General features: G+C 50.1%; 1 protein-coding gene across 1 annotated transcript in view; it reads left to right on the top strand.

The window, feature by feature from the left end:
* The window catches only part of kiaa0513 (KIAA0513 ortholog), a 59394-nt gene extending 41166 nt beyond the window's left edge, over positions 1-18228 (top strand). The window contains exons 2-12 of the mRNA XM_033035597.1: positions 1359-1813; positions 4080-4179; positions 5826-5899; positions 6796-6866; positions 7751-7922; positions 8810-8850; positions 11522-11597; positions 13248-13325; positions 14134-14214; positions 14403-14497; positions 16368-18228. Of these exons, the coding sequence (XP_032891488.1) occupies positions 1488-1813; positions 4080-4179; positions 5826-5899; positions 6796-6866; positions 7751-7922; positions 8810-8850; positions 11522-11597; positions 13248-13325; positions 14134-14214; positions 14403-14497; positions 16368-16417 (1164 nt within the window). The 5' untranslated portion in view covers positions 1359-1487 and the 3' untranslated portion in view covers positions 16418-18228. The remainder of the gene's footprint in view (positions 1-1358; positions 1814-4079; positions 4180-5825; positions 5900-6795; positions 6867-7750; positions 7923-8809; positions 8851-11521; positions 11598-13247; positions 13326-14133; positions 14215-14402; positions 14498-16367) is intronic.
* Positions 18229-18893: the final 665 nt, after the last annotated feature.

Below are 18893 nucleotides of genomic sequence, written 5' to 3'. Positions count from 1 at the left end.
GGCTCCCAATGTTGAAGTCCCCGTGAACGGGCTGATTGAAGCCCCACGATTCGGGGCGGGCGAAGCTGCTGTTGCTGGAGTTCGAAGTCGGTCACCAACTAGGTCAGTTCCCGAAGGTACCATCCACAGGGCCCACGGCTGAAGCCTCGCGTGTGTGTGCATGCGTGCACGGCCGTCAAGAAATTGCGTCCCCCCTATGTTTTGAGACCGATTTCCGTGCCTGCTTTTACCTTAGTCACTGAAAATAAGCATGCAAGTACAGCGGGCAGTGAAGAAAGCTAATGGCATATTGGCCTTCATTGCGAGAGGATTTGAGTTTAGGAGCAAGGTTGCAGTTGTACAGGGCCCTGGTGAAACCGCACCTGGAGTATTGTGTGCAGTTTTGGTCTCTTAATTTGAGGAAGGACATTCTTGCTATTGAGGGAGTGCAGCGAAGGTTCACCAGGTTAATTCTCGGGATGACGGGACTGACATATGATGAAAGAATGGATCGACTGAGCTTGTATTCACTGGAATTTAGAAGGATGAGAGGAAATCTTATAGGATCATAAAATTCTTAAGGGATTGGACAGGCTAGATGCAGGAAAAATGTTCCCGATGTTAGGGGAGTCCAGAACCAGGGGTAACAGTTTAAGAATAAGGAGTAGGTCATTTAGTACTGGGATGAGGAAAAACATGGCTGCTGGAGGTGAGAGTGAACGCTGGCTCGATTGGCTGTCGCTGCTCTCTCTGAATTGTGTATTGTTGTATATGTTTTGTTTCATGCTTGTTTTAATTGTAAGGTGTTCTTGAGAGTCCTGAAAGGCGCCCATAAATAAAAATGTATTATTATTATTATTATTACTTCACCCAGAGAGTTATGTCTCTGTGAAATTCTCAGCCACAGAAGGCAGTAGAGTCTAATTCACTGGATGTTTTCAAGAGAGAGTTAGATTTAGCTCTTGGGGCTAAAGGAATCAAGGGATATGGGGGAAAAGCAGGATCATATTGAATTGTGGTGCTGGCTCGAGGGGCTGAATGGCCTACTCCTGCAGCTATTTTTCTATGTTTCTATCCCCTGGGCAGAGGATTCTAAACGACCTAATTAAAAACAACTTCATTCTACCTAATCTATCCTGTGTTAGTTAAAGCCAATGGGAAACTAGTGGGAGCTTTGCTGTGCTGCAGCTTCCAGGCTTGGTATAACAGTGTAGCACATGCTTGCTTTTGTGTCTAACTTCTCTGTCCCTATCGTGAAAGCCTGAATATAAAAGTGTTTCTTTCCTCAACTGTAACCTTGCACTGCAGCAGGTTGTAGGACTGAATATCTCTGGTACTCACAGTTTGCTCCGTTTCACTTCCTTGTGCTTTGTTTACAGCTGGTCCTGGTGCTTCCACAAGCTGATCATGGAACGGCTGCTGTAGTGTGTTGGTGTTGTGGACAGCCAGCGGCTTTAACAGGCTATCTTGAACCCTTAGTGTGTCTGCATTGACACGTCTCGGCCAAAATGGGGACGCAGGAAATGTCATTGGGGAATCTGCAGCAGCTGAGTGTGGATGTGGTCAAGGATGAGTCTGTGTGTGAAGACCAAGCTGTGGGCAATGGCCACGTCCCACACAGCAATGGGACCAGCAGGACTGAGAGTGATGACACCGACTCTGCCGACAGCGAGCTGGAAGACTCGCCAAGCACCACATGGGACAATTCCAAAAGAGCCTCTTCGGTCGAATCCTTCTCCTCACATCAGAGCCTGGAGGGTGTGCTGGAGGATGAGGCAGCGTTGGAATGCAGAGAGTTCATGAGGAGATATGTGGAGAAAATCTTCAGTGGGAGGTGAGTGATGGCAAAGGAGCTGCGTCTGTGAGCACAGGTCACCAACTATCACTGCACAAAGCCTCTCCTAACCTACGCTTGCCAATGTAATCCTGTCCCCACAACAGCCCAACATCAGTGTAGCTGTGACTTAGATAAGCTGCTGGTGGCTGTGCTGAACCTTAGTCCTTGTGCCAAGAACTCTGTGCTTGTCCATGGAACTACTGGACAGCAGTGAATGTACCAGGCAAGAGTGATTCAAATCTGAAATAAAAACTATGTGCTGGAAAACGTCAGCAGGTCACAGTGGCGCAGTAGTAGAACTGCTGCCTGACAGATCCAGCTTTGATCCTGACTATGACCGGCGTTGTGCATTCTCCCTGTGGCCACGGGGATTTTTTCTGGGTGCTCCTGTTTCCCCCCCACACTCCAAAGATGTACTTTTGTAGGTTAATTGGCTTCATTTAAATGATAAATTGTCCCTAGTGTGTAGGATAGTGCTAATGTACAGGGTGATTGCTAGTCGACGCTGTGCCAGTGGGCCGAAGGTCCTGTTTCCGTGCTGTATCTCTAAAGTTTAACGTCAGACAGCATCTGTGGAAGAGAAACAGTCAACATATCGGGTCCGTGACGACTGGTCAGAACTGGGAAACTAATAAAAGCAACAAAATGCTGAGGAAGGGTCTTGACCCGAAGGGTCCTCCATTCATGCTGCCTGGCCTGCTGAGTTCCTCCAGCACTTTGTTTCTGCTCTAAAATAAGTTGGTTTGCATTAGAGAGAAGGAGGGGAGGGCTACATAGAATGAAGGGAGTGTGGCTGGTGTGAGATAATTGAGGTATTTACCATTAAGCTACTTAATGTGTAGTTAGTGTTCAGTGGTGAGACCTGTTCAGCAAGCCAGACCTAAACCAGTAGGATCAGATAACTCAGCAAAATAAGACGTAAAGCCAGCGAGTAAGGCAGCATCTCTTGATGGGTGACGTTTCTGGTCACGACCCTTCAGACTGATTTTTGTAAACCAGCATCTGCAGTTCCTTGTTTCTAAGAAACCCAACAAGAGTTCATAGTGGCAGAGGGGATTAAACATCGGCATAACTCACCCATTATGGTGCAGTCGTTACTTTGGAAAGAGTGCAGAGAAGATTTACGAGGATGTTTCCAGGATTCCTGAGCTATCGGGAGCGGTTGAGCAGGCTTGGACTTTATTCCTTGTCACAAACTGTCAGGTACTGATTGGCTGTTTAAAACATCTAGGATTAATGGGATATAGAAATGTGACTCATTTGGCTGATTTAATTTTAGTTCTAAAAGATACCACGTGGAAACAGGCCTTTTGGCCCACCATGTCTACGATGACCAGCAACCACCCATTCACTAGTTCTATTCTACACACTAGGGATTATTTACAGTAGCCAATTAACCTACAAACCTGCATGTCTTTAGAATGTGGGAGGAAACGGGAGCACCTGGAGAAAACCCACGCGGTCACAGGGAGAAAATACAAACTCTGTACAAACAACACCCGAAGTCAGTATTGAACCCGAATCTCTGACTGAGTAAAACAGCAACTCTACCGCTGCAACACCCTTAAAAAATGTCGGAGGATATTATTGAAAGCAATGCAGGAAGGGGACTGAGGGCAACTGTGAAGAGTTCAGAGTGAATGATAGTAAGCCGTGAAGTTTGCAAGTAAAAGGTTAGAAGAGTTGGAGAAAAAATTCAAAATCAAATCTGAAACTGGAGCACAGGAGACTGAGGAGTGGTCTTGTGTATAAAATTATGAGGCGAATAGATAACGTCTCCTTCCCAAGATAGGGGAACCAAGAACCAGAGGACAGGTTTAAGGAGAGAAGGGAAAGATTTAACAGGAACTTGAGGTGGTGGGTATATGGAACAAGCTGCCAAAGAAGGTAGTTGAGGCAGTTGCAATAACAGCATCTATAAGACATTTGGACAGGTACATGGATAAAAAGGGTTTAGTGGAATATGGGCCAAACAGGGGCAAATGGAATTAGCTTAGGCGGGGCATCTTAGTCAGCAGGGATGGGTTCGACTGAAGTGCCTTCTGTGCTGTATGACTGACTTTATCTTCCATCTCTTTCTCTCTTGCCACCATCCTTGGGTTCCTTCCAGTTCCCAGTGAGAGTCGTGTTTGATTCATCTTCAGCGGTGCTGGGATGGATGGGTGGGTGCGGGCAGGGGGTTGGGCACTGGGAGGGGTACTCCTTGTCGTCGGGAGATCATTGCCTTGGTGGTAACACCCTAACCCTGGCCCTTGTGTTGCAGGGAGGAGATTGGGCAGGAGGACAAGGCTCGCTTTGGACAGCTCTGCTCTGAAGACAGCAGTCAGGGCAGAGAATGGTTTGCAAAATACGTCAGTGCCCAGGTAAGGGGCGGCCAGGGCTGGAGGAAGTCACAAGCGGTGATGATGCTGCACGCGTGAAGTGTGGGTGGGGCCACTCTATGCGACGGATTGGGCTGCGTCTACAACTCTCTCCTGATCTGGGGCAGAGCACTTGCCAAACCACAGATAGACACAAAGTGCTGGAGTAATGCAGCAGGTCAGGCAGCATCTGAAGAAGGGTCCCGGCCCCAAACATTAATCATCCTTTTTCTCCAGATGCTGCATGACCCGCTGAGTTACTCCAGCATTTTGTGTCTATCTTTGATATAAACAAGAATCTGCAGTTCTTTGTTTCTACCTGTTGCATGCATGGGCTTGATGGAACATATAGCCTGCGATCTCATAAAGAAGAATTTACAATTACAAAGGCTTGTTCCAGTTGCAGTGTTAGGATGGTAAATTGAGGATGGGCAAACTTGCCAGATTGCGGGAGCAGGGAGACTGTCTTCAGCCACCTATGGGTCAGAGAAGAAAGCATGGTGTTCAATCCCCTAGTGCAGTCCCCCCTGCATGTTGGTGAGCAGGCTAAACCTGGCTCTGACACTGACACGGTGCACTGTGTGGCAAGGACTGGCACAGAGCGGGGTCTGCATGCATCCTGCATCTGACACATTCTGGAGGATTTCATTCAAGGAGAGGCGACCTGCCCTCTGACTGGTGACAAATGGGTGCAGGAAAACATGGCAACACCTCAATATAGGGCAGCCCCATGATAAATATCGAGCAGGATTGTGTGGCAGTTACTGTGTAGAGATGACAGTGATAAAGGGTGTGACAGGGGATGGGGAGTGTGGTGTTCCCTCACTGGATGGGCAGAGCTGACCAGAGTGGGTGGTGTGTAGACACTGCAGCCACTGCTTTCTCCCACAGCTCACTGAGGACCTCTGCTAGCAAACCCTGGTACTGCAGCACTGGTGGCATCGACATGAAGGCCTGAACACCAGTGGGGACAACATTGTGTCCGCTCGGACGATGTCAACTATCAGATACACACGTACTGATACCACTTTAATGCCACTTCATTCCCTCCACATGCTCATTAAGTGCCCTTCACCCAGACACTGGGTAATTGCCAGGATGTCTCTCCGAGCAAGCCCATTGTGGGATGTGGGGGAGGAGGAGTGAGAGCATCTGGGGAGATTGGCAGGGCGAACATGCAAGCCACCTGGACAGGAGGTGAGGATTGTAGCCGGGTGTCTGGTGCTGCCACAGAAATGCCCCAGAATACGTGTACCAGAAAACTCAATTACTGCACCAGCAGCTGAGGAGAAGGGGAAGCATGCACAAATACCATGCAGTGGGCATTGCTGTGTGTACAAGCAGTAATTCCACTGGAGAGGGGCAAGGCAGATTCAGCAGTGTTGCCCGGGATGGAGTGTTTCAGACGCTAGATGGCTTGGGGCTTTGTTTGCTGGGACCAGAGAGGCTGTAATGTGGGGCGCACTGCCGAGGGGAGGGGGGGACTCAGCGTTTAGGAAATGTGGAGATGATTACTTGAATTGCGAGGACGTAAGCGGCCCTGGGCCAGTGCTGGGAAATGGGATCAGTGGACAGGTGATGGAGTGATGGACCAAACAGCCTGTTTCTGTGCTCTCTGACTAACTCTGACTCCTTCCCCATCTCTCCAGCGGTGCCATTCCAAATGCATTGCCGAGCATGCCTTCTACCGACTAGTGCAGTCCTTTGCTGTGGTCTTGTTTGAGTGAGTATGTCTTTAGCAGTTGTTGATAAAATGTATTTCTCCAAAATGCCACATACCAGAATATCCTGCGTACAGTGCATTGACCCTAACCAGCTCTTCTACACATTGCACTGTCAACACCCAGCCAACTCCAGCAGACTCCACCTTGCAGACTCACTACCTTAGATTTTAGAGAATAGTTTAGTGTAGAGAGACTGCATGGAAAGAGTGGAGGCCAAATCACTGGATGGATTTAAGAGAGAGTTAGGTAGAGCTCTAGGGGCTAGTGGAATCAAGGAATATGGGAGAAGGCAGGCACGGGTTATTGATTGGGGACAATCAGCCATGATCACAATGAATGGCGGTGTTGGCTCGAAGGGCCGAATGGCCTCCTCCTGCACCTATTTTCTATGTTTCTATGACCCACTGAGTCTACGCCGACCAATGATCATCCACTTTAGTTTACTTTCAGTGCGGAAAGAGATCCTTCGGCCCACAGAGTCCGTGCCGACCGGTGATCCCTGCACTCCATTACTATCCTACATACGAGGGACAATTTACCATTTTACTGAAACCAATTAACCTACAAACCTGCATGTATTTGGAGTGTGGGAGGAAACTGGAGCACCTCGAGACGCCCCATGTGATCATAAGGAGAACGTACAAACTCCGTACAGACAGCAGCCGTAGTCAGGATCGAACCCGAGTTTCAGTCGCTGTAATGCAGTAACTCTACCGCTGTGCCCCCCAGCCGCTCCCACCAAGGTTCACCGGGCAACCTTGCAGGGATCACACCTCCTGCAGACACCCCCAAAGCACACCAGCATGACCCATAGAGCTGCTCCTTCTCTCTGGGAGTGAGTGGTCAAGGGGTGTCTGGTACGTGGAGACTACAGTGTGTGCTGCTTCCATTACAGATGCTACCAGCGGGATGACTTTGGGCCGGCCAAGAACCTGATGACCATGTGCTTCACCTTCTACTACATGGGTGAGTGAGGCAGCAGTGGGAACCAAACCAAACCGCTGTTGATGACGGAGGCAATGACAAGGGGCGTGGGGCACTCCTCCTGCGGCTTGTTGTGGGGTGAGCAGTGCGGGGCGGCTCAGGAGAGCTGCAAGCCCTCGAAAGCTCCATGGCTCACCTCAAACTTTGAGTTAACAAACCATTTGCCAACTGGGTAGATGCGTTGTGAGCATGTCCTCTAGCGGTTCACACACCTCCCACTGGCATGTACCCAACATCCCCGCAACCGCACGGTGCCTTTTCACCTGTGGATCTAATCACCACTTTGTGCACCAACTCTGCAGCCTCCAGCTGTTTGAGCCGCTCTCCTTTCTGGCCAACTTACCCTGAGCTCTGACCTCTCCTGTCCACGGCTCTGCACGTGCCTGCAAAATTAAAGACTCCAATTTAGTGGGTGTGCAAGAGGTGCAGCTGTCAGCAGGGGCAGCACAAAGCGGGCAGCTGGAGGAATTCAGTGATCAGGCAGCGTCTGTGGAGGGAGCAGGTGGACCATGTTTGCGTTGGTTCCATTGTTCAGACTAATCATGATTCAAAACGTGCGAGTGGGGCTGGCCGGGCTCCCAGCGTGTGTGTGTGGGGGTGGGTGTGTGTGTGTGTGTGGGTGGGTGTGTGTGGGGGTGGGTGTTTGTGTGTGTGGGGGTGGGTGTGTGTGGGGGGCTGTGTGGGTGTGTGGGTGTGTGTGGGGGGGGCTGGGTGTGTGTGTGGGGTGTGGGTGTGTGTGTGGGGGTGGGGGTGTGTGTGTGTGTGGGGGTGGGTGTGTGTGTGTCTCTGTGCGTGTGTCTGCGTGGGTCTGTATGTATGTGTGTGTGTGTGTCTGTGTGCTGACACACTGTCTCCTTGCTTCACAGGTAAGCCACATGTAGGCGTGCTGGAGTTGCGGCAGAGGCCCGCGGGCACCGCAGAGCGGAGTGGGAATGGCTGGCTCGCTCGGAGAGACATCTCGGCTCAGCTGCTGAGGAACACCGAAAACATGAAAGGATTTTTTGGGGCTCTGGAGAAGAAGCTGAAAGTGAAGAATGGGTGAGTGTTCACTGTCTCCAGGACGGCTCTGAAGCCCCTGCACACCTTCAGAAGCCATAGAAGCAGAATTGGGCCATTCAGCCCATCAAGTCTACTCCGCCATTGAATCATGGCTGATCTCTGTCAAACCCATTCTCCTGCCTTCTCCCTTGTAATCTTTGACACTCTTACTGACCCGGTGGGCCGAAGGGTGTCCTGTACAACTCTGTCTCTGTATCAAGGCCAGGACCCATCCCTGTGGGGACATTGTCTTGGACTTGTCTTGGCCTGTGACAAGCATGGACCAACTCCCTCACCTCACCGCTGAGCTGCCCTTGGCTCCTCTGTGCCAGCAGATACCGGCTCCAGTGATCATCTTGGCCAACTGGTCAGCATGGCTTGACCAGTGCTGGACTGCAATGAGAACCACCCTGCCGATTGCTAATTGTACGTCGAGGGTGGGAAAGAGTGGGAGCCCCTCCCCCCAGAGGTGAGAGAGTAGCAGCCCTTCCCCCCCCCCCCACCCCCCTCCTCCCAGTGGGTGAGAAAGTAGCAGCCGTCTGGGTGGGACAGAAACATCCCCGACCCTTGCTGTGCCCATGTCTGGCCCAAGCACCCTCACATCTCTGGCTAATACAGTGCACCTAAAGCCTGGGAACTACAGATCCGTCAGCTCACATCCGGGGAAAAGGATATCTGGGTGAACCTCCTGACAGAGAACACGAGACCGCAGACGCAGGAACCTGAGCAAAAAACAGTGCTGGTGGAAGGATCCTGACCCGAAACGTCACCTATCCTTCTCCTCCAGAGATGCTACCAAACCCACTGAGTTACTCCAGCACTTCTTCTCCATCTCCGCTGTTTACCTGTTGCACAGCCACTAAATCCCAGCCTTCCTTGTGTTGTAGGCACATGGAAAGCCGCAGACAGGAGAAGAAGGAGCAGCGGGGTAAGTGGTTCATTAACCTCACCGCTTGTCTTCCTTTAGCTCTGTGGGGCTCTGGTGTGTGTGGATCAGTTTGAGGGTCTCTCCCTGTGAGACTAGTGTGTCCATGGAACCGGGGAGAGGGGCAGTTGTGGAGGAGGCCTTCAGACCGTGTATAATCCTGGAGGAGCAGGAAGCTGTAATAGAGAGGTTCAAATACTGAAGGGCCCGTCCTTGACTGATTGTAACAGCGGGAAGGTCAGTAATCAGAGGGAATGAAGTGGGGATCACATTGGCAATCTAAAACAATGCTGGGAATGGTGAGCAAGCCAGTGGCATATGTGGCAACAGCTTTGACCTGAAATGTCAAATGCCTCTTCCCACAGATGCGGACTGACCTGCGGAGTATTTCAAAAAATGTTCTGTCTCGGTACAGATTTAGAGAGACGACGAGAATGCTCTTGCGTTAGACACAGGGAGCAGAAGGATGCAGGGATCTGAGCGGGAGTTACTCCAGCACTCTGACGCAGGGATCTGAGGGGGAGGACGTGCAGGGAATGACAATAGACAATAGGTGCAGTAGTAGGCCCTTCGAGCCAGCACCGCCATTCACTGTGATCATGGCTGAGCATCCACATTCAGTTCCTGCCTTCTCACCATATCTCCTGACTCCACTATCTTTAAGAGCTCTATCTAACTCTCTCTTGAAAGCATCCAGAAAATTGGCCTCCACTGCCCTCTGTGGCAGAGAATTTCACAGATTCACAACTCTCTGGGCGAAAACGTTTTTCCTCATCTAAATGGCTTACCCCTTATTCTTGCACCCTGGTTCTGGACTCCCCCAACATGTTTCCTGCCTCTAGCATGTCCAATCCCTTAATAATCATATGTTTTAATAAAATCCCCTCTCATCCTTCTCATAGTATACAAGCCCAGCCGCTCCATTCTCTCAGCATATGGCAGTCCCGCCATCCCGGGAAGTAACCTTGTGAACCTCCGCTATAGTCCCTCAATAGCAAGAATGTCCTTCCTCAAATTTGGAGATCAAAACTGCACACAATACTCCAGGTGTGGCCCTGTACAACTGCAGAAGTACCTCTTTGCTCCTATACTCAACTCCTCTTATTATGAAGGCCAACATGCCATTAGCTTTCTTCACTGCATGCTTACTTTCAGTAAGTGATGAACAAGGACCCCCAGATCTCTTTGTACTTCCCCTTTTTCCAACTTTTCACAATTTAGATAATAATCTGCCTTCCTGTTTTTGCCACCAAAGTGAATAACCTCACATTTATCCACATTAAACTGCATCTGCCATGCATCCGCCCACTCACCCAACCTGTCCAAGGCACCCTGCTTCCTCATAGCGTTCTCCTCACAGTTCACACTGCCACCCAAATTTGTGTCATCTGCAAATTTGCTAATAATACTTTGAATCCCTTCATCTAAATCATTGATGTATATTGTAAATGGCTGCGGTCCAAGCACTGAGCCTTGCGGTACCCCACTAGTCACTGCCTGCCATTCTGAAAGGGACCTGTTAATCCCTACTTTTTGTTTCCTGTCTGCCAACCAATTTTCTATCCATGTCAGCACTCTACCCCCAATACCATGTGCCCTAATTTTGCCCACTAATTTCCAATGGGACCTTATCAAATGCTTTCTGAAAGTCCAGGTACACTACATCCACTGGCTCTCCCTTGTCCATTTTCCTCGTTACATCCTCAAATTCCAGAAGATTAGTCAAGCATGATTTCCCCTTCGTAAATCCATGCTGACTCGGACCTATCCTGTTGCTGCCATCCAAATGTGCTGCTATTTAATCTTTTATAATTGACTCCAGTATCTTCCCCACCACCGATGCCAGGCTAACTGGTCTATAATTCCCTGTTTTCTCTCTCCCACCTTTCTTAAAATGTGGGATAACATTAGCTACCCTCCAATCCACAGGAACTGATCCTGAATCTATAGAACATTGGAAAATGATCACCAATGCGTTCACAATTTCTAGAGCCACTTCCTTAAGTATCCTGGGATGCCGACCATCAGGCCCTGGAGATTTATCAGCCTTCAGTCCCATCAGTCTACCCAACACCATTTCCTGCCTAATGTGTATTTCCTACAGTTCCTCCACCACCCTAGATCCTCTGGCCACTAGTACATCAGTGAAATTGTTTGTGTCTTCCTTAGTGAAGATGGATCCCAAAGTACCTGTTCAACTCGTCTGCCATTTCCTTGTTCCCCAAAATCAATTCACCTGTTCCAGTCTTCAAGGGTCCAACTTTGATCTTAACTCATTTTTTCCTCTTCACATACCTAAAGAAGCTTTTACTATTCTCCTTTATATTCTTGGCAAGCTTACCTTCGTACCTCATCTTTTCTCCCCGTATTGCTTTTTTGTTGCTCTTTAAAGGTTTCCCAATCCTCTGGCTTCCCGCTCATCTTTGCTATGTTATACTTCTCTTTTAATTTTATACTGTCCTGGACTTCCTTTGTCAGCCACGGTCGCCCCTTACTCCCCTTGGAATCTTTCTTCCTCTTTGGAATGAACTGATCCTGCACCTTCTGTATTAATGAGGGGACGGTGGGATGAAGGGTCGGGCTGGCGGTCCCTGTCCCAGTCAGTGTGTGGGTGAGGGGTGAGCTGTATGGTGAGGCTGATTGAAGAGCGCTGTGTTTCTCTCTCCACCCTCAGGGGGACGGCAGAGTGCGGAGGACACGAGGGGGGTGAAGATTTACCTGTACACTCACCTGAAGCAACAGCCCATCTGGTAACTTACCTGTTCACCCAGAATTATTCTAGAATGCTTACACTACAGGAGAGGGCTGTTCGGCCCATCGTGTCCATGCCAGGCTCTTCCCCGTCACCTTGCTTGACATTTATCCAATTCCCTCTTGAAGGCCATGGACATTCAGGGTGGTGAGGAAGGCATTCATCACACAAGCTGGCCTTCATCGGTCAGTGTACTGCGTACAGCAGTCTGGACATCATGTTACAGCTGTACAGGACGTTGGTAAGGCCACATTTAGAGGACTGCGCAAGGAGAGAATGGACTGGCTAGGTCCTTTTTCGCTGAGGCATAGGAGGCTGAGAGGTGGTCTTTTGCAGATTTATAAAATCATGAAGGGCACAGATAAAGATTAGAGGGCAAAGGTTGAAGGCGAGAGGGAAAATGTTGAAAAGGGAATTGAGGGTCAGTTTTTTTCAGACAGGGTAGTGGATAAATGGAACAAGCTGTCGGAACAAGTGGTAGTTCATGATATTTAAAACATTTATGGTATTTGTACAGATACATATATAGAAAGTGTTTGGAAGGATATGGGCCAGGTGCAGGGAAGTGAGACTAGCTGGGTTAGACAACTTGGTTGGTATGGATGAAGGGACTGTTTCCACGCAGTATAATTCTGTCCCCATGACTTTATAAACTAGAAAGGTTCACAAAGATGTTGCCTGAATTGGAGGAATTGAATTCTAGTGAAAGTTTGGATAGACTGGGACAGTTTTCCCTGGAGTGTGGGAGGCTGTGATGTGATAGACGTGTGCAAAAGTATGAGAGGAGTTGATAGGCTAGGCAGGCAGAGATTGTTTGCCAGGGTAGACAGTGCCTAAAACTAGAGGCTATAGTTTTAAGGTGAGAGGAAGTTTTTTAAGGGGATCTGAAGGGTAATTTTTTCACACGCAGTGGTTGGTGTGTGGAATAAGCTGCCAGAGGGGAAGATAGACAGGAACAGTGACAATGTTTAAAAGGCACTGGCCAGGTACTTGGATGATCAAGGAATGGAGGGATATGGAATTGAAGCAGGCAAGTGGGAGAAGTAAGGAGAGTCATGAAGGTCGGCATAGACACGATGGGCTGAATGGCCTCTTTCCATGATTTATTTTTATTGCCCTCTGGCCTATTCCTGAATTCGACCATCCTGACCTTCGGCCGTCTTTTGTTGAATTCCCGGGCCAGCTGCGTGACTTCACTGTGTCCCTATCGTCACCTCCTGCTGATTGCCATGGTTCCTTGTGTCTCCCTGATTGCTGCAACAGGATCTGTAATTGGCAAACTCTATGAATGCTTTGTAAGTTATCCGTAAGTTTTTATCCACGAGTAGTTGCTCTACTCACCAGCCAAAAATCTGTAGCCTCCCTTTGAATTGGTCTTTTGTTGGTTCACATGCTTGATCAATGGTGTTTTATCATTAATATTTTATTATTATTAATGTTTAGTGTTTCCTGAGTCATTCGTAACTGTCATTGTATGTCATGGTGTTACTTGTGGGCGGAGCACCAAGGCAAATTCCTTGTATGTGAATACTTGGCCAATAAACGTACTTACTTACTAGTTTCCTGTCTCCATCTGCCACTGGATATTGTGCCTTTGTAGTTCACCTGACCCAGAGCCCCATCCCACTCACTGTTTCCTGTGTCACAGGCACAGCCTCAGGTTCTGGAACGCTGCCTTCTTCGACGCCGTGCACTGTGAGCGGAGGAAGCGATCGCCCACCACCAGGTACTGAGCATCACATAAACCATCGACAGCCCTGCACAGCCCTTCTCCCCGCTCCCCCCTCTCCCTGAGTCATAGAGAGATAGTGTGGAAACAGGCCCTTTGGCCCAACTTGCCCACACCGACCAACATATACCAGCTACATTAGTCCCACCTGCCTGCATTTGGTCCATATCCCTCCAGACCTGTCCTATCCATGTACCTGTCTAACTGTTACTTAAACATTGGGATTATCCCTGCCTCAACTGCCTCCTCTGACAGCTTGTTCCATGCACCCACCACCATTTGTGTGAAAAAGTTACCCATCTGATTCCTATTAAATCTTTTCCCTTACCCTGGTCCTCAATTCCCCTTCTCTGGGCAATAGACTCTGTGCATTTACCCAATCTATTCCTCTCATGATTTTGTACACCTCTATAAGATCACCCCTCATCCTCCAGCACTCCAAGGAATAGAGACCCAGCCTACTCAACCTCTCCCTATAGCTCACACTCTCTAGTCCTGGCAACATCCTCATAAATTTCACTGAACCCTTTCAAGCTTGACAATATCTCCCCAACCCCCGGCCCCTTCTCCCCCCCCCCCCCCCCCCGTCTACTCCGCTCTCGCAAGTGGGTGGATCACGGTGTAGGGGGTACATTGCGGGCGGTTCCTGCACTGACACCGCACCGACTCGTGCGCCCCCTGGGAGACAGGCTGCCGCAGTGCCGGCGTGAGGTTGGGTACTGGTGATCATCGCCCTGCACTCCCCAACACACCGCTCATGGGGGCGTGGCCCGGGTAAAGGTGGTTAATTTGTGACTGTCTGCAGGGAGAAGTGGTGCCACATGACCCCGGAGGAGAGAGACGACACACATCGCTTTGACGAGAACATCGCCTTTGGCCAGCTTGGGTAAGGCCGGAGAGCGGGAGCGGCTCTGTGGGGAGTGTGGAAGTGGCTTTACGGGGAGCGGGTTTGTCGGGAGAGCGGAAGGGGTGCGGGCGATTGCGTCTGTGCGCATGTATAAGGGACGCGCTACAGTGGCTGGAATGAATGCTAACCCTAACCCTAACCCTAACCCTAACCCTGTTTGACCCTAGGACTTTCACATACAACATGTTGGAGTTCGGGCTGAGCAAGGAGCTCTGCACCAACTTCCTGAAGAAGCAGTCGGTGATTGGGAACCTGAATCAAGGTGAGCACACGAGTTTGATCAGCCGTGAGGGGTGGCAAAGGCCAGGAGTCAGACTGTCCATGGGCACCGACTCACACAGCCTGTCTGATGGGACAGTGTCGAGGGAACTCCCATCAGAGAGGCTGTGTGAGTCACGCAGTCCCATCACACACTACTAGGGTCAGACAGTGTCGAGGGAGCTTCACTCTTTTTCCTCACAAGGACTTTATTCAGTAATTGCAATCTACAGTGTACCAGAACCATATAACCATATAACAATTACAGCACGGAAACAGGCCATCTCGACCCCTCTAGTCCGTGCCGAACACATAATCTCCCCTAGTCCCATATACCTGCGCTCAGACCATAACCCTCCATTCCTTTCCCATCCATATAACTATCCAATTTATTTTTAAATGATAAAAACGAACCTGCCTCCACCACCTTCACTGGAAGCTCATTCCACACAGCTACCACTCTCTGAGTAAAGAAGTTCCCCCTCATGTTACCCCTAAACTTCAGTCCCTTAATTCTCAAGTCATGTCCCCTTGTTTGAATCTTCCCTACTCTCAGTGGGAAAAGCTTTTCCACGTCAACTCTGTCTATCCCTCTCATCATTTTAAAAACCTCTATCAAGTCCCCCCTTAACCTTCTGCGCTCCAAAGAATAAAGCCCTAACTTGTTCAACCTTTCTCTGTAACTTAGTTGCTGAAACCCAGGCAACATTCTAGTAAATCGCCTCTGTACTCTCTCTATTTTGTTGACATCCTTCCTATAATTAGGCGACCAAAATTGTACAGAAGGTACAAAAACTTTCAATAGTCACATTACATCAGGCAATCATTATAATATAATGGTGGCATCTTTATCTACAATGCACTCGACCCCCCACCGCCTCCAGTGTCCCTGTGTACCATATACCATAGACAATATATATACACATTAAATAAACAGATAAAATGCAATAGACTGTTCAGCCCTCCACCACCTCCAGTTTAAATTCCATTTAGAATATTTATGGAGGACCAGGAAACCAGAAGCAAGAGTTACTCCCGGGAGTTACTCCAGATCCAGGGTCAGGGAGTGATTCCGCGTTGGTTTTCAACGGTCGCGGCGAGGCGGCGACCGGACAGCAATGGCGGCCAGATCTCCCACAATTCAAAGCGAAGGAGAAAGTGACCAGCGCCGACCAGTTGCCGTTGCCGTGGCAGTGCGCATGCGTAGGGCGGCCGATGATGTGCTGGCGGTGGTTGTGTGCATGTGCAGGGGGAGGACGTGCAGGCCGCAGCAATGCGCATGTGCAAGGCGGCCGGCCGTGCCGGCGGATGAGGAGCGAGCGGAGCCCGGCGGCCCGGACACGGATGGCGGGCGGAGACGGAGATTGACAGATAGAGAGGGAGGCCCGCCCAGAGTTGAACGGCAGGTGTTCTGCCTTGGCCGGAGGCCGCATAGATTTCGAGGCCCTAGGCTAGTGGTAAATCCAGCTCTGCGAGCCCCCCCCCTAGATCTCGAGGCCCTAAGCTTAAGCTTGTCAAGCTTATACGTAAATCCGGCCCAGGCAATCCGCCAACCACTGCCGCTCCTACTGCACTCCAGAAAAGCGCTGGAATTCCTCACTAAATGGAGAAATCCTTTAAAAAGAAAAGCCCCGCAGTCCGACGTTGTGTTAATCTTTGAAATCTCACTGCTTGTCCCTCTCCCTTTGACGAAACCTTTTAAAAGTTACTTTGAAACCTCTCAGCCATCGGAGCAGTGCCACTCTGCATCCGACCTTGAGAGCTTCACTCTGTCTGACGCTGAGATTGTGTGATGGGACAGTGTAGATGGAGCTTCACTCTGTGTCTGACCCCGGGGGTCACTCACTAACCACATGTTGTGTTTGGGTTTGCAGAGCAGTACAAGTTGCTGTGCGAACACATCGAGCAGAAGGCGCTGGAATGAGGGAGTGACCGAGCCGTCGTCTGTGGAGCTGCTGTCCTTGGCACGGTGGTCGCTGTGGTTGCTACGGTTACTCGGGGCAGTGGTGCAACGTGTCTGACCTACTTTACAGCCCCACTCGCACAACTGTTCATTGTTCACCTGCTGGCAGCGTGATGTGACGTTGCTGACACGGCCTCAGCTGTCGGTGCTGCAGCGGCTACACTCCAGCACTGCCCCCTTGTAGCCGGGCTGCTGCACTGCGGGACATCCCAGTCCCTCGCTGCCCATGGTCCCACGCTGCTCCCACTGGAGCTGGCCTAATGGCACTTGCCCAGAGGGAGGAACACACGAACGTTGGCCCAGTTACTGCTGCACGAATCAACCCTGGCCCGCCTGCCGCAGGGATCCCTGCCTCTGACCCATCGTCGCAATGTGGGGGCCGGGAATGGTCCGAATTAGCCGCTCAGCACAAATCCTGATCAACTGATGGTCTCCACAAAATGGAGTTTGTACAAGGACTAGTCCTCAGCTCCTGCCGTCGACTCCAGCCCCGCGCCACTCCAGTGTACTGGGCCCAGGACTGAAGTCTGTCTCCACTTATCGAGCTATGTCACTGCCTCGTGAAGTTCATCTTCCCCTCTGATGCAGACGTTTACAAGCATTACTGTCTTCATGTTTTGAGCCTTTCTAAGCACTGGGCCCAATACCGTCTGTTCCGTCCTCATCTGTGAAGCCGAGCTGATGGTTTGCCAATGCTGTTTTGGGGATGTCTCATTGGATATTTGCTACTGACAAGCAGTGGCTTGATGGGTTAACAATTATCGTATACTCGCACCGATACTGGAATGGTCTCAGCTAGTGCCAATGCTCCTGCCGTCATCGGTTTAATTGGACCTGCCTGCAGTGTGTGTGTGTGAGAGAGAGTGAGTCTGCAGGAACTGTGTGTTCAGCAGCATTGGACCCAAGGGCAATAGGTGGGTTACTGAGATGCACGGTGGGGAAGAGAGATGGCCGAGTTACTGAGCTGGGAGTTTACATCGTTACCTTGCAATGATCCAACCAGCGGTCTCTAGGCAGATTCACCCTTGGTTAAACATCTAATGCTAGATTTTGCAGGTGAGACCTGCCCTAATGTGATTGCTGATTGAATCAGAGCTATCCTGTCTGTTCAGCAGCTTGCATGACGGCGCTGTACTCCTCTGGGCAGGGGAGAGTTCCCTCACACTCCCCGTGTCCTTGTAGACGCGGGAGACAGAGAATCACTTCACTGGATAGCCAGCCTGTCTACTGTGTGTCTTTCTGCGCGTGTGTATGTCTTGGGTTTCTGGCCAAGGTTATGGGCGACGGGGACGGTGCAAGGGGAGGTGGTTGGGCTTGCAGCGGAAATTACTGCCTGTCTCACATGTTGCTTGTCCCACCTGATGCTACCCACACCACTGCTTGTGACCACAGATTACCTTGTCGGGCATCAGAGCTCAATTCAGCTTTGAGTTGAGGCTGTTGAGATTGGGATGGTGCTATTCGCTCCCTCGAGGATTGGTTTCCCCCAGGCCGGACCTGGGGGCCATTCTTCCAGCAGTTTGCCCACCGACATGCTGAATTACCGAGGGTTGTGCCGGTAGATTCCCCAGTCGGAAAGTTGCTGCTGGGGAGGTCCTAGCCTGACCGAGTGGGAACGACTCGGGGACCACAGAGACCATGTCGAGGGCAGAGCCGCTGGTCACCAGAGCAGTTTCTGCCAATCGCGCCTTGATCTCCAACCTGTTCGAGGATACTCCTGATTGTCTCGCCCTGTGCCTGTGATTCTTTGAATAAATGTGTTTTTCCGTGAACTAGTGTGGGTCACAAACACATCCAGCTCCATAGAAAATATGCGAGGAGTATGCCATTCGAGCCAGCACCGCCATTCAATATGATCATGGCTGATCATCCAAAATCAGTACCCCATTCGTGCTTTCTCCCCATATACCTTGGTTCTGTTAGTCCTAAGAGCTAAATCTAACTCTCTTGAACATTGAATTCTGTGACAGAGAATTCCACAAATTTACAACTCTGGGTGAAAACGTTTTTCCTCGTCTCAGTCCTAACTGACCTAACCTGTAGTAAATGCATACGATGTTCTGTGTGCTGAAGCAAAGCAAGAATTTCATTGTCCTATCAGGGACACATGACAATAAACTCACTTGAACTTGAACCTGTGACCCCCTGGTTCTGGACTCCCCCAACATGGGGAACATTTTTCCTGCATTTAGCCTGTCCAATCCCTTTAAAAATATATATGCTTCTATAAGATCACCTGTCATCCTTCCAAATTCAAGTGAATACAAGCCCAGTCGGTCCATTCTTTCATCGTATGTCAGTCCCGGCATCCCGGGAATTAACCTGGTGAATTTACGGCGCACTCCCTTAATAGCAGGAATGTCCATCCTCAATTAGGAGACCAAAACTGCACACAATACTCCAGCTGCAGTCTCACCAGGGCCCTGTACGACAGGAC

This window comes from Amblyraja radiata, chromosome 17, assembly GCF_010909765.2.
Source record: "Amblyraja radiata isolate CabotCenter1 chromosome 17, sAmbRad1.1.pri, whole genome shotgun sequence".
In the NCBI taxonomy this organism is placed as follows: domain Eukaryota; kingdom Metazoa; phylum Chordata; class Chondrichthyes; order Rajiformes; family Rajidae; genus Amblyraja; species Amblyraja radiata.
The sequence above is the reverse complement of the archived record's forward strand: the minus strand, read 5'-3'. Positions and strand labels throughout refer to the sequence as shown.